This window comes from Nycticebus coucang, chromosome 1 (assembly GCF_027406575.1).
Source record: "Nycticebus coucang isolate mNycCou1 chromosome 1, mNycCou1.pri, whole genome shotgun sequence".
Lineage (NCBI taxonomy): Eukaryota > Metazoa > Chordata > Mammalia > Primates > Lorisidae > Nycticebus > Nycticebus coucang.
This window is the reverse complement of record NC_069780.1, coordinates 130,820,420-130,835,727: the sequence shown is the minus strand read 5'-3', so window position 1 is coordinate 130,835,727 and position 15,308 is coordinate 130,820,420. Positions and strand designations below refer to the sequence as shown.

The 15,308-nt window shown below is 38.3% G+C and overlaps 1 protein-coding gene across 2 annotated transcripts in view; it reads right to left on the bottom strand.

The window, feature by feature from the left end:
- The window catches only part of AP3B1 (adaptor related protein complex 3 subunit beta 1), a 269,031-nt gene that overhangs the window by 17,619 nt on the left and 236,104 nt on the right, over positions 1-15,308 (bottom strand). For both annotated transcript variants that reach the window (XM_053587990.1, XM_053587979.1), the window contains exons 24-25: positions 14,498-14,582; positions 54-151 (exon numbers count right to left, since the gene is read on the bottom strand). In XM_053587990.1, coding sequence (XP_053443965.1) covers positions 54-151; positions 14,498-14,582 — 183 coding nt within the window. The remainder of the gene's footprint in view (positions 1-53; positions 152-14,497; positions 14,583-15,308) is intronic.

Sequence of the window (15,308 nt, the reverse complement as noted above, 5' to 3'; positions counted from 1 at the left end):
AGCACATATTATTTGGTATGTAGATTTCCAGTAAAATGTAGTTAATTTCTTACCTTGCTCCTTCTTGAAATCTTTCTCTGACATGGCCACAGGTAAAAGCAGTTCTCCAACAGGTGGCTGAATATTAACGTTGAAGCAATCATCCTTTGTACTGAAGAAAGAAACAATCATAATCGACTAAATGCTTAATAAATAAACATTCTTAATATTATTCAGTCGAATAGATGCAATTAAAGAATAGGCCAGCATATAAAGTAAAAGTTCTTTTTAAAAAGGCTGTGCTGTTGTCTGAACTTTCCTCAAAGAACACTATTTACAGAAAAATACATCTGTCGATCAGAACTTTTAAAAGCAAAACAGCACAGTCATAGTAAATTATACCATCTGACATAGAACTTCTAACAATAATAGTAAGGGTGTATAACCACTACTACCAGAGGAACGCTTCATGCAGCTTGTAGAGAAGTAATATTTTATCTTTATTTTATATACTTGAAAGTGTAGAAGACGAAGTGCTTTAGTCTTAAATGGTTTAAGATATTTTAAAAAATATTAGTTTTTAGTAAGTAATAAAATGGAATGACCGCACTGGATATGTGCTAATAAAATAATACCTCATCTGCAAACTTGCTTTTTTTAATAAAACCTCATATTTTCTAATAAAACTATTCATTAATGTCATTGATCAACATGTGATAAGAATTATTATTTTAAATGACAGGATATGAAGACTTTAAGAAAGCCAACCTTGTTTGTTCCAGTATCAGACAGAAAAACAATAACGAGTAATAACTTTGCTCAAATCTCATAACACCACTATTGTTAAATAATTAGTAAAATGGTATTGAAATTTTTTAAAAGTTAGATGTTTAAAGTTAGATTGAGGAGCGTTATCAGTTGGAAGTGTATTTGGCTGCAAATAAGCAGAAAATCCAACTAACAGTTTCTTGTGAAATCGGTGTTTCTCATTTAGAAGACAAGTCTTGGAGTTCCAGTCAAAGGCTCATCACGGGGCTTCAAGAAGCCTTTAGGGCGCATACGTCTCTAGCTTTTCTTCTCTGCCATCTGAAATATGTTGGCTTTCCTCCTCACGGTGGGCAGATGGCTGCCACATCTCTGGGAGCCACTTTCACATCCCAATTAAAGTGATAACAGAATTGGGAGCAGTGAGCCAACCAAATCTGTTTCTTTTTATTAGGAAAGGAAAAACGTTCCTGAAAGTCCCATAGAGGGATTTCTGCTTTCATGTCAGAACAGGGTCCATGTCTGTGGGAAGGTCACTGGACCAACAGGGACGGTTGATAAGAAATACCAAACATTAGGGCTGGGTATGGTGGCTCATGCCTGGAATCCTAGCTCTCTGGGTGGCCAAGGTGGGTGGATTACTTGAGCCCAGGAGTTAGAGACCAGCCTCAGCAAAAGCAAGACCTGACTCAAATAAAAAAAAAAAAGAAAGAAAGAAAGAAATCTAACTGGGTGTTGTGGTGGGCACCTATAGTCCCAGTTACTTGGGAGGCCGAGGCAAGAGGATCATTTAAGCCTAAGAGTTTGAGGTTGCAGTGAGCTATGATGCCACAATACTCTACCCAGGGCACAGAGTGAGACTCTATCTCAAAAAAAAAAGAAAAAGATAAATAGAAATACCAAACATTAGATTCAGAAACACTTGAATTTATTCAAGAAGGGGGTAGAGATAAAAAATAAAATATTAAAAAAGAACATAAAATCTACTTTTATTTTATGCTCTTGTGTATTGTATTCTTATAAGCTGCCTTATAACTTTTCATATGCGGAATGTCCAAGGCAAATCAATAAATCCAATTTATTAATTCAATAAAGATTTACTGAATACAAACTTGATCCAATGTACAGAGTATTGGGGGTTTTAAAGCCAAGTGAGATTGGCCCTTGAAGCTCACATGTCTAGTAGGAGGGAAAGAAATCCCATTTATAATGGAATAGTAGGCGTGACATGAGGTTTGTGGAAAGCATTACAGTCCGTGAGAGAGGGATTGATCTGTTCTGCAGGAGTGAGGTGAACATAAGTTCATTTCCAAGAGGAGAGACGGGGCTTTCTAGGCCGGTGTTTTGGGAACCATGAGCAACCTAGCGCGTCAGATGAGACTGAGGCACGTGGCAAACAATATCACATATACTCCGGCCATTCGCCCCAGTTCTCCCAGGACGGTCCGTTTACGACGGCTGCCCTGCAATCCTGTCCACTTAATGCTCCTTTCACTCTCTGAAGTGTCCTGACTTGTATGACTAAAGTCTATGGTTATTTTATTCACATAACTGAGACAGAGGTGTTTCAGTGTTTCTTGAAGCAACAAGAAACCTCTAGAGACTTTTGACATAGGAAAGTAAACAACCCCACTTGTGTTTCAGAAACTTTGGTGGCAGTGTGTAAGTAGAGTAGAGGAAAAACCAAAGGCGGGTCGGCCAGGTAGGAGTCTAATTGAATAGTCTAGGCAGGGGATTTTAGTATCTATTGCATGGCTTACACTTAAGAGGCAGCTTCTGTTACAGCAAATTTATGGATAAGAAAACTAAAGAGACATTTAAAAATAATATGCCCAAGGTCACACAGCTACTAAGTGGCAGGACTGGGATTTGAATCCAGGTGGATCTGACTCCAAAGCCCACATTTATTCCACTATATTACGCAGCTTCCCTAGGTGGGGAGCACTGAGAATGGGGAAGGTGGAATATTTTATGGATATTCTAGAGTCAGAAGGGACAGACCTGGTGATGAATGGGAGGAAGAAACTTTATTCTTTCAGATGTGAAAGACTGAGTGGATGACCAAGGAGTTTGGGCTTACACAAAATGGTCTGGCTTTAACCATGTTATATTTTGTGCACTGAGTTTGCCAGGAAGAGATGTTTAGCAGGTAACTGGAAACACAAACCAAGAGTCAGGAAAGAGGACAGGGCAGTACCCGAGTTTGAAAGTAGTAAGAATGGTACCAGGACGAGCAGAAGGTAAAACTGCACAGAAGATACCGAGAAAAAAGATAAAGTACAAACTTGGGGAAAACATGACCGCGAGAAAAAATGGAAGAACGACCACCTGCAGAAAAGACTGGGAGAGAGTGGTCAGGGAGAAAAGGCGTGTGTCAAATACCGCAGGGAGCACGGAGGATGAGGGACGCCGAGTAGTGAGCACACCGCTGACCTCAGCAAGGCCAGGCGTCATGGGGTGAAGGGAAGACTGCGGGAGAAGGCACAGGAAGCCACAGACACGTCACGGAGATGAAGAGGTGGGAGAAAGTCTAAGGAAATACAGCGAATGTAAAGGCTGGGGGAAGAGCCAGGGAAGAGCAGGAAACAAGGTCTTGGGAGAGGTAAAAGAGTTTGGATTAAGAGCACAAGAACCAGGCGTGTGGGTGGAACGCCATGGGTACTTTTTCAGAGACAGCAAGGAAGGAGGGGTTAAAACAGAAGGAAGCCTGGAAGGAGGGTACTGGAGGGTGACACCAAGCCTGAAGGAGCGGAAGGCTGGGTCACATTAAGAGAAATACGTACAGCTGATGAAGGAGTCTACAAACACGCCTCACACGTGCATACATGAATTTATATATAAATTATAAACTAACTGTGAAATAGAAAGTTTTAGCTTCAAGTCACTGGATATAAAGCTTCCTGAAGGAGGAGCCACAAGGCAAGACACCAGGTACAGACAAAAAACCCTACTAACTATACAGGGAGTCCCTGAGTTACAAAGTTACTCGACTTACGAACAGAGGCTAGCCCATCAGGTCCCCGAGTTACAAACATCCAACTGTCCTATGACTCACATCTATGAACGGAGGCTATTACATAAGGTAACAAATTTATCTGTTTCAAGTTACATACAAATTCAAGTTAAGAACACACCTACAGAACCGACCTCTTTTGTAACCTGCGATGGCCTGTATTTATTTTTTCAGTTATGTTTTTGTCTGTTTAGTATACATGTGTATCACACGGAGACAAACACAATACACGTACGCACATAAATAATTAAAATCAGCTTACACATATAGGGAGCTAATGGCCAGAACTTTTTTAACAATAGAGGTATATAATTTTTTTTTTTTTTGTGTAGAGACAGAGTCTCACTGTACCACCCTCGGTAGAGTGCCGTGGCCTCACACAGCTCACAGCAACCTCCAACTCTTGGGCTTAAGCGATTCTCTTGCCTCAGCCTCCCGAGTAGCTGGGACTACAGGCGCCCGCCACAACTGAGTCAAATTATATGTACTACATACATCATTTTTAACTACTCTTTTTTTTCTTTTTGATAAAAACCCTTCTTCTTCTCAACAATCCCCAAGGACACCACCAAAGTCCCTTGTGTGCGGGGAGAAGGGGAAGGAGAGATGCCTTCCAATTTGGGTAAGCAGCAGGTTTACATTTTTGAGGGGAAAAAGTGATCCCGACATGTCCCCAATAGCAACTAGCAATGTATAACATACATGATTCAGCTTGACTGGTTATCTTTTTGCTGTTGCTGTTTTTGGCTAATGCTGTTTTATTTTGTTGTTGGTGAAATTGTTAACAAAATTTTCTTAAGGTTGGTGCCTGTGGCTCAGGGAGTAGGGCACCAGTCCCATATACCAAGGGTGGCAGGTTCGAACCCGACCCTGGCCAAAACTGCAACAAAAAAAACTAATTAAAAATTTTCTTAATTACGTATGAAAAACCAAGGGTTTAAGTGTATCCCAAATGGGTCTACTGAGGCAGATGCAATGAAATTAGAACCTGCTGCGGCAGACACTGCCCATAGCTTACTCAGGAACTTTCTTCTTTCTTGATGAAATCAATCCTGGTTTTGTTGAGGTAGACAGTGTTTCCAGCTGAAACACAGTTCTCAGCCTCTCCTGTAGCTAGGAGTGTTCAGGTGACCAGTGAATTGCCAGGAGAAATGCACTGCGGATATCTGGGTAAGCTTTGCTTTTCTGGCACACACATGGCTCCTTCCTCCATGTCACTTCTTTGCTTTTTTTCACCTGGAATGTAGATAGAAGCCTGGACGTGGAGCAGCCAGCTGTGACCCTGAGGATAACCAGCACCTGCGGAGACCCTGAAGACACGGTGGAGCTATCCCACCCGCTGTGAACGGCTGCCCTCTGCACTTCTTGCTCTAGGAGAGTAATAGATCCCTACTTGATTATACCACTTCAGCAGGGTTTCTGTTAATGTAAAATCTAATATAAATAGTACATAACATATTTTATAAGCCAGTCCTATCTTCTAAGCAAAGTCTGGCTTCTAATGGAGTTAAGATAGTGTGTTTCCTCTTTACTGGGGGGAACCTTTATTTCATTCACATGAAGGTTCTAGGACGTCTTCCCGTTCATGATGCATCTTCCTCTCTGCTGTTTTGCCTTCCTTTTTTTCTTGTTTGGTTCTCTCTCTTCATAGCTTTGCTTTTCCTTTTTCATCATAGTTCCTTTGGTTAGACATGGGAGAAACAGATATCTCCATTTCTATGTATAGATATTTCAAAATGGATAGGGAAGGGTGAAAATGATTGATGACAGACATAGATTTATCAGAATTAACAGTAACCAGATCAGTAAAGTACTATCTATTAGGGCAGCTCTGAACAGCCTGGCTAACAGCGTCGGACCATGTAACAGTTTAATGTAACACGAGATTCTACTCATCTGCCATTTAACTGTAGTAACCGTACATACTTGTGCTACACATACCTGCATTTCGCAGACTCCTATAGGATCCAAACAGGTAAATTTTCTAGGTAAGAAAAATGCTCAAGCAGCGTAACTTTTCTGAGACCCAAGTTTCCTCATCTACAACGTGAGAACAGGGACCCTTATCATGCAGGCTACTTTACCCACTAAGTAAAATAAAATAAAATATCCAGTGTAATGCATAGTAGGTGCTTAAAACCCACACACGTAGTAGGACTTTGTCATTTTTAAGCATTCCTCTATTATCATTTCTCATTTTTCCCTATTACAAACAATTTAACAGCCTTGGCTCAATCTATTTCTGTATAAACACAGATACTTCTCCAGGTCTGATACCCTAAAACATAAACTGCTAAGTTGAAAAGTATGAGTATTTACTCTTTGATAAATTCTGTCAATGTAAAGTCCCAGTAAAGTACACAAGAGTGCATGTGTTTCTCCACCCTCCGTGTCAATACATTGAAACTATTTTAAAATTTTGCCAATCTGATGATTGAAATGTTTAAATTTTTATTTCCCTGAATAATAGTTATACTGAACATCTTTTTATGTTTATTGGCCATTTGCATTTACTTCTTCTTCTTCTTTTTTTTTTTTTTTTTTCGCAGTTTTTGGCCAGGGCTGGGTTTGAACCCGCCACCTCTGGCATTTGGGGCTGGCACCCTACTCCTTTGAGCCACAGGCGCCACTCATGCATTTACTTCTTATAAACTGCCTATTTTTAGCCTTTCCCCTACTTTTCTACTGGGCTCCTTTTCATTGATAGTGAGAGTCTCTTGATAGATTCAGGTTGTTACACTTTCGTCCACTAAAGATGCAGTGGTGTTTTCTATCTTGGTATGCTGGGTGCCTACTTTTTCTGTTTTTAATAGTAGAAACTGTCAGTAATTTTCCTTTATATCTTTTTGGATACTGTGTCTTGCTTAAGACTTTTGTCCCCAGGCTGGACATGGTGGCTCACATCTGTAATCCTAGCACTCTGGGAGGCTGAGGCAGGATGACATTTGAGCCCAGGAGGTTGAGGTTGCAGTGAGTGGTGATGATGCCACTGCACTCTAACTGGGGCAATAGAGTATGACTCTATCTTAAAAAAAAAAGAAAAAGTATAAAAATATTTTTCTGTAATATATTATTTAAACATTTTTCTGGTTTTATGATTAAATCATAAAGCCGTCTAGAACTTTTTCTGAAGTAATCTATGGGAGGAAGTTACCTTTATTTTTTCCAAATAATGGTCCCTATATCATTTACTGAATGATCTATTCTTCCCCACTAATTTGATATGCCACCTTTACGATGTACCATGTACATACTTCTAAATTTCCAAATTCTCTGCCTGGTTTTACTGATTCCTGTGCTAATACAAATTATATTGAATAAAACTGTTCTTACAGCTTTAAAGAATATTTTGAAATTAGGCTAGGCACCCATAGCTCAGTGGTTAGGACGCTGGCCACATGCTCCGGGGCTGGTGGGTTTGAACCAGCCCAGGCCTGCTAAACCACAACAACAAAAATAGTCGGGTGTTGTGGTGGGCACCTATAATTATTATGGGGAAAGGCACTTTCCATTTAAAAAATCTGACTTTTCTTGGACATTTTCATTCCAGGGGAATTTCAGAAATTTGATCCACTGCCTTGAAAAGGCCTACCAGAATTTAACCTGGGATAACCATCAACTTGAAGATTAATTTGTGGGAGAACACTGTCTTTCATTTAGAGACACAGTATATTTCTTATTTCTATTATTTCCGTTTCTTTATATTTCATTTATATCTTTGTTTATGGTCATTTAGAAAAGTTTCAGGTTTGCCCTACTCATACACACACATAAGTATTTGAATCACCTTTCTAAACTCATTAGTTTACAATAATAGATTATCTGCTGATTACAAGACTTTTTGGGTTAATAATTTTTTATAACAATTACAATTTTGTTTCTTCCTTTCTAGGATTTATATTGCTAATTGCTTTTACTTGCTTTTCTGTGTTGGCTAGGACTTCCATTATAATGTGAAATGCAGTACTTTGAGTGTTTATCTTTGTTTTGATTTTTTGACTAAAAGAATGTTTCTGATGTTTTGTGTGGGCCTGGGTAACTTGCGTGGCCTGTAAGTCACTAAATTTATAACCTGAAGGACGTTCATGTTCATGTGCTATATGCTTTCCTTTTTCCTTTGTTCTACAAAAGTTTAAATAATCAAGATTATTTCTTTGTGAACTTCTGGTATAATCTTTTTTTATTCCTAATTTACGTTCTTAGGAAACCATTAATTTCTGTTTCAGTCTATTGGTGTAGAATTGTACACAGTATTAGTCTGTTAATTTAGGACAGCTCTATATGTTTTACTGCCCTTCTTGCTAATTTTTCTTAGGTGTCTGTTCTTTCATCATTAATTAGCTCATAGTTTTTCTAGTTTATTTTTACTAATTTTTTTGGACATCCTGTTAGTGCTTTAAAAAACATGTATCTTCTGTATTCAGGAAATGAAAAGAATTCTTTTTTACATGCACGTATCTTCAAGTTTGATAATTAAATGATTAAAACCAAGTACGTCTGCATCTGTCCATCCTTCCCCTTTGACTAGTCAATTTCCAATGTGTTAAAATATATCACCATCACAGCTTTGTCAATTTCTACAAGCCATTTCTATTAGTTTCTGCTTTACAAATTATAAAGTTATGTTGTTTAAAGGTTTGTAACTATTACATTTTCTTGGAGGATTGCAGTGAACAGAAAATTTTTTTTTTTTTTTTTGTAGAGACAGAGTCTCACTTTACCGCCCTCGGTAGAGTGCCGTGCCGTGACACGGCTCACAGCAACCTCCAGCTCTTGGGCTTATGTGATTCTCTTGCCTCAGCCTCCCGAGCAGCTGGGACTACAGGCGCCCGCCACAACGCCCAGCTATTTTTTTGTTGTTGCAGTTTGGCCGGGGCTGGGTTTGAACCCGCCACCCTCGGTATATGGGACCAGCGCCCTACTCACTGAGCCACAAGCATCTATGTATCTCCAGAAAAGCCTCCTCCTACCCCTAGTTTTAGCACATTCCCTCTGATAAATACACACACAATTCATCTTTTTATTCTCTACTTTTCTGTGACATTCTCTTATAAATAGCATATGTTACATGGGGTTTTTTTTGGGGGGGACGTTGCCTATTTAATAAAAGTGGAATTTAATTCACTGACAGGAACTGTGAAAACCAGTAGGGGTGGTGTGTTTGGTCCCTGGCAGCCAACTCATTTTGTTTTCCATTTACGGTATTTTTTTCCCTTTCCCCTGGTTTAATCTGATAAAATGTTAACTGTTCCTTTTCTTCCTCCCTTTAGTTGTCTATTATTTTAGCTGTTATCTCTAATATGTTCAACCATACTTAAACTTTTTTGCCACCAATCAATCCTCTTGCCAAATGAGAACTCTAGGACACCATCATTCCTTTTCATACTTGTCCATGTTGGATTTGGGTTCCAGCTTATAATAATATTTATTTTTCACGCTATGACTCAATGATTATTTTTACACATTGATAGATTTTACAGGTAGAATTGTCCATTTTTTGAGAATTCTGTTTTTCTCTGTTCCAGTGGTATTTCCTTTGTTGTTGTTGTTGTTTTTAAAGAGATGTGATGTCATTATGTTGGTCAGACTGGAGAGCAGTGGCTCTTCCCAGGTGAAGCCTTGAACTCCTGGCCCCAAGTGATCCTCCTGCCTCCGTCTCTCAAGTAGCTGAGACTACAGGCACAGGCCACTGTGTCAGGCTGTGTCTTGGACTTTTTAAAAAAGTTCGACTAGAGTATATCTTTGAGCAATCCTATAAGAAAGGGTCTACAGGTGGTAACTGATATTATTTTTCTTGGCTGAAAAATGACTATTTGGTGTCCTTAAAAATTTAAAGGCCACATCCTTTGCCTTCTGGCCTCCCGAACCGATGTATTGATGAGAAATCTGATTCCATTCTCATTCTTGTTCTTTCCTGGGAGAGCTGCTTCTTCTCCACTTTGGAAGACATCAGGGTAGTTTCCACCTTATCTAGAATTTCACCGGATGTGTTGTTTTTGAGTGCTTCTTATGCCTCCTGTTTGGTTGATAGGCCCTTTCATCTGTAGGCTTCCGGATTTCTTTTGTTTGGGAAAATGTTTTCTATAACTTATTTTTAAAATTATTTCTCCCCTACATTTTCTCTTTTCTTTCCTTCCAGGTCTCCTATTAGAAAAACTGATCCTTTTAACCTTATTCTCCCATTTTGTCTTTTCTCTTCTTATTCCAGTTCGTTTCCCTGACACTTTTTTCCAGAACGCTTAATCAGTATTCAGCTGTATCCCTTCCATTACACATTTACTGAATTTCTTTTGGCATTATGTTTTTAAATTTCCAAGAATACTTTTAAAATTTTCTAGTTGTTCCATTTTCATAGCACACAGTATGTTCTTGTCTTATGGATACAGTGTTCTCTTGATCTACTAGTCATAATTTTTAAAAATATCTTTTGTTTTTTTTTTAAACTGTCTGTTCTCTTCATGGTAAGTGGATCTTTGTGTTATTAGTTCCTGCTTTCCCTCAAAAGTTTGATCATCCTAAGGTTGTCTATTTACATTTATAATGAAAGACTAAGCCCAACTCACATAGTAAGTTCTGCCAGTTTCTTAATATTCTTGTGCCTCAGTTTACTCACCAATAAGATGGGGTAATAATACAGGATGAGAGACTAATGCTCTAGAATAAAGAAAAACTGGCTGGGTGCAGTGGCTCACACCTGCAATCCCAAACCCAGCACTCTGGGCGGCCAAGACAGGAGGATCACTTGAGCCCAGGAGTTTGAAACCAGCCTGAGTACCATACTGAGACCCCATTTCTACACAAATCAAAAGAATTAGCTGGGTGTGATGGTGCATGTCTGTACTCTCAGCTACTCGGGAGGCTGAGGCAGGAAGAGTGCTTTAGCCTGGGAGGTTGAGATTGCTGTGAGCTATGATGACACTATTATATTCTAGCCTGGGCAACAGAGCAAGACCCTAGCTTAAAAAAAAATTAATAATAATACTTATGGGATTTTTATGAGAAAAAAATTGACACATGCAATGCAAGTGTTCAGAACCATGCCAAGCACACTGCAAGTGCCTGACAAATGTTGGCGCCTACTGCTACTCTAAGTCTCCTCCTCCCTGGGTGAGCTGACCGACTACCGCTACTCTCAGTCTCCTCCTCCCTGGGTGAGCTGACCGACTACTCTAAGTGTCCTCCTCCCTGGGTGAGCTGACCGACTACTGATACTCTAAGTCTCCTCCTCCCTAGGTGAGCTGACTGATAAGAGTGTTTTGAATGTGTGAACTATTGACTGTTTACATGGACGTGAAGTTAGAGGCAGGTAGGCAATGGCCTTTCCTCTCCACCAAAGGCCTTTCCTTTCCACCATTAAGCCTGGCTTTACTCTCATGATAGGGGAGTTGAGAATATGTTGAGAAGATGCTTGGCTGGAACTACATTCCACCTCAGCTCCGACCATCCTCGTCTTCCTCTCAGAAACGCAAACCTGCTGTGCGCTCTTGGGTCCCCACATCTACACCAAAAGTCATTCCCAGGCAAGTGGTTCATTTTCATCACAGTGCTGTTCTTAGGTCTCACATTAAATGTGTCTGTGGCAGCTGCTAGGGGAAAGGTGAGAGATGAGGTGTTGGAAGTGGTTCTTTTAATTCTCTGACGGGAGACTCTCTCAGACCTCTCACTTTTCTTTTCACTTCACCACTCTGTCAGCTTTGTTCTTACCATTGTAGTAGTTTTCTACCATGAGCTAAGTTTTACGCTGGGATTTTTATTTTCTCTGTTACTGTTTATCTGTTCCTATTTGCTTTCTAGCTATCAATAATTCTTCACAATTTCTGGTCAGCTAATGACATTCTTTCTTATTTTTTTAATGTTCATTCTCTTTTAAAGAATGTATTTTCGGGCAGTGCCTGTGGTTCAAAGGAGTAGGGCACTGGCCCCATATGCTGGAGGTGGTGGGTTCGTACCCAGCCCCAGCCAAAAACTGCAAAAAAAAAAAAAAAAGAATGTATTTTCCGTTCTTTTTGATGGATTTTTAGACAAAAGGGAAGGTGAATACAAGTGCTCAGTCCTCTAATTTGCACCAAGTCACATTACTTTTCATTCTGATTATATGCACAGCCCTACTTGCTAACGACAGAATGAGGACCTGTTCACGTGCTGCTCAGCGTTTGGAGGGATGTATTTGCATCCGTACATTGTGTACCACTCATCTATTCGATTTCAACACATTTAACCAAGAACTTAATTTGACAACAATTTAAAATGTAAAGCAAAAAAGGAGACATTAATGCTTACCAAATATCCATGTAACCATATAGCTTTATTAACAGTCTGTCCGTATCTATTTATCTACAGATATAACTATAACAATATAAAGTTAATCCAGAGGCTAAGGTAGGACCATTTTACTCTCATTCTTTTCCTTCTAATAAATAGAAGAGTACCTGAAAGGCTTATAGTACCTGTTCTCCACATTTCTGAAGGCTTCTTATCAAATATACTTATTACCTATAATTTTATGTATCGATTTGTATAATGTGTCTCAAGGAAAAAATCCAATATCAGCCATTCTTGTTTTTTTTTTTTTTTTATTGAACTACCAAGACTAATACAGCACATCACTAAGCAAAAAGTGCTATTTACTATGCAAAAGGCACAGTCAGTGACTGGCATCTAAGACCAATTGATCTGCCCATTACCACTATCTCCCTGCCCCCACCAGCACTACTATGAAGCTATTGATTTAAACACTGTCGATCGGTTTCCATTTTCTGATTTTGGGCAGGCCAATTAAGAAAGTGAGTAATTGTGATTACACTGCTTCAGAATCAATTACATTTGATGCAAGACAAAGTGCTCTTTTTGAAAAATACAAAAAAATAATTTTTGATCTAGCCTGCTTTTGTGCTTAAGAAAATCTAAAATAAATAACTAACTTACACAGTTACAACAGAAAAACATTAATGTAATTGCGTCTTATAGCTAAGGCTATTTTCTATGTGAAATAAATTTATTATTTTCCTAAAATTAGTTTAAAAGAAATGGAGAAAAAAATTGTTCCTACGTACTTCCCAACATAAGATAAAAATCAAACACTACCTGCATTCTTATTCTTAAAGGGACTTAGTTAATTTTAAGAGACGAAATGCAAAACCGGTCTAACGGACTACAAAGGAGGTCTTTGTAATAAAAATGTTGAAAAAAAATTAAAAAACTACATAGGCACCAAAAGGTTCTCCACTTAACTGATAAAAAAAGGAATGTTTTTAGTTCTTAATTTTGGCCTAACTTGCTACATGAGCTTTGTCATTGGGTTCACATTGTCCGAATCATTAAAATGAATATACCTCTGGTACTGGAGGCAAATCTATTTAGAGTGATGTTACTCATAGTCTGGTTTTCAGTAATATTGATCTGTGTTGTTTGTCTAATAGAAAAATAATAAACAATTACTAAGCAATGTTGGGAAAAGTAATCAGTTTTTATATATCACTAATACAGCAGACCTCCCAAAACATAAAGGTGATGATCTGCATAAAATCAATGTGTTATGCTACATTGCTTGTATTCATCACTGCAGGTTCTTGGCAATAAAAGGTATAATATCAGGCCTGAATCACTGGTAAACTGAAAAGGTATGTGAAAATAAAAGGTTTGCTATATTTAATCTACAAATTTATTTTACAATGTCTGTTTCTAAAACTTGAAGATTTTTAATCGTAACAAATTCTGTTTTAAGCTGGATAAAATTTAGATGATAAATGTCTCAATTCTTTTTAGAATTAAAAATAAAGCAACTTCAACGCAAAATAACAAATTGTGCCCTATAACAGACAAATAAAAGAGTTCAAAAATAATACACAGAGACACATAAATATAGCTTTATTTTAATTTGTTAATAGCCTCCAAACTTCATCAAAAATGTGTAAAAATAATAACAACAAAATCCTGTGCTAAAAAAGCTCTTTTGTTTTGTTTGTTTTTTAGAGATAGAGTCTCACTCTATCGCCCTCGGTAGAGTGCTGGGATGTCATAGCTCACAGCAACCTCCAACTCCTGGGCTTAGGCGATTCTCTTGCCTCCGCCTCCCGAGTAGCTGGGACTATAGGCGCCTGCCACAACGCCCAGCTATTTTTTTTGTTGCAGTTTGGCCTGGGCCGGGTTCAAACCCGCCACCCGCAGTATATGGGGCCGGCGCCCTACCCACTGAACCACAGGCGCCACCCTGAAGAATCTCTTTTGAATAGTATTCAGCTATGAAACCACTACATAAATGTTCTTTTTTGATATTTTTCAAAAGCAGTTTATAAATTACAAAGGAAAAACAACAGGTTTTAGGTACTGGCAGTATCAATAATACTGCACTTAAGAAGCTGAAAATATAACACATAGGATGTTTCAAAAAGACATCTTCCCTGGGGCAATTTCTCCTGGAAATTCCCCATGAATTTTCCAAAACTGTAGCATTAAGGCAAGCAAAAATTTACTTACCAGTGTCTTTTTCTTTAACCAACAAACTAGGAATTTCAATCACATATGGCAAGACAGTAATGTTAGGGGTGTCATAATTACTAAATACATGCATACTGCACACAATTTGTACAACTATTCCAGGGCAATCTAAACATTGTCCAAACAAAGCACATTTGTTTAAATGTTTTGTCTTTTACAGAAAAAAAAAGCTGTTGAAAGCCTGGTTTTTGACCTGTCTTCCTTTACAAGTAATATAAAAAATAGAGGAACAATTGAACTTACCACAACTGGAAACTGGCAGTCTGAGTAGAATCACAAAAGTCAATACCCATTGAAACAGTAATGGATCCCTCAGGCTCAAGAGAGTCTAGGAAATAAGATAATTTAGACGTGAAAACTTGGAGGACGTGAGAAACAGGCAAACTAAACACTACAATTTTATGTAATGTTTGTAGTTTGATTAAAGCCGTCAAATCTAATGATGGCTTATAAGAAAAATTTCAAACTAATAATATTAAAGGAAATTATAAAGTAACTTCACCATTCTGCTTGACTGTTTTCTTTTTCACAACTAAATTCTGTACATACTCTAGTGAACACACTGTATCTATTTGTTTCAGAAACGTATTTTCCTGAAAAACTTCCTAATTTCCAGTATTATCGCTGTAGGAACTGAGAATGAGGAGGAAGTAAGTGTGCTCCTGGTTGGTGCACCTGTAATAAATTTTAGGAGGTTAAAAGAGATTAGGTACTTAAAACTCGAAACAATATTCTACATGTAAAAAGTAAATTTGAAACAATGCTCCCAATTTTCAATGGAAAAAAAATCCTAAATTAAAAAGTGCAAATTAAAGCAAAGTTGGAACAAGAAATTAAGATGTACTCAGAAATTAACAAAAAGAACTGGCATTACTAAAGCCAAAATAAGTCTAATTGTGTTATTTAAAGAATTATCAAGGGCGACGCCTGTGGCTCAAAGGAGCAGGGCACTGGCCCCATATGCCGGAGGTGGCGAGTTCAAACCCAGCCCTGGCCAAAAACTGCAAAAGAAAAAAAAAAAAAGAATTATTAAAAGAAATCTTAGTGACAGGTT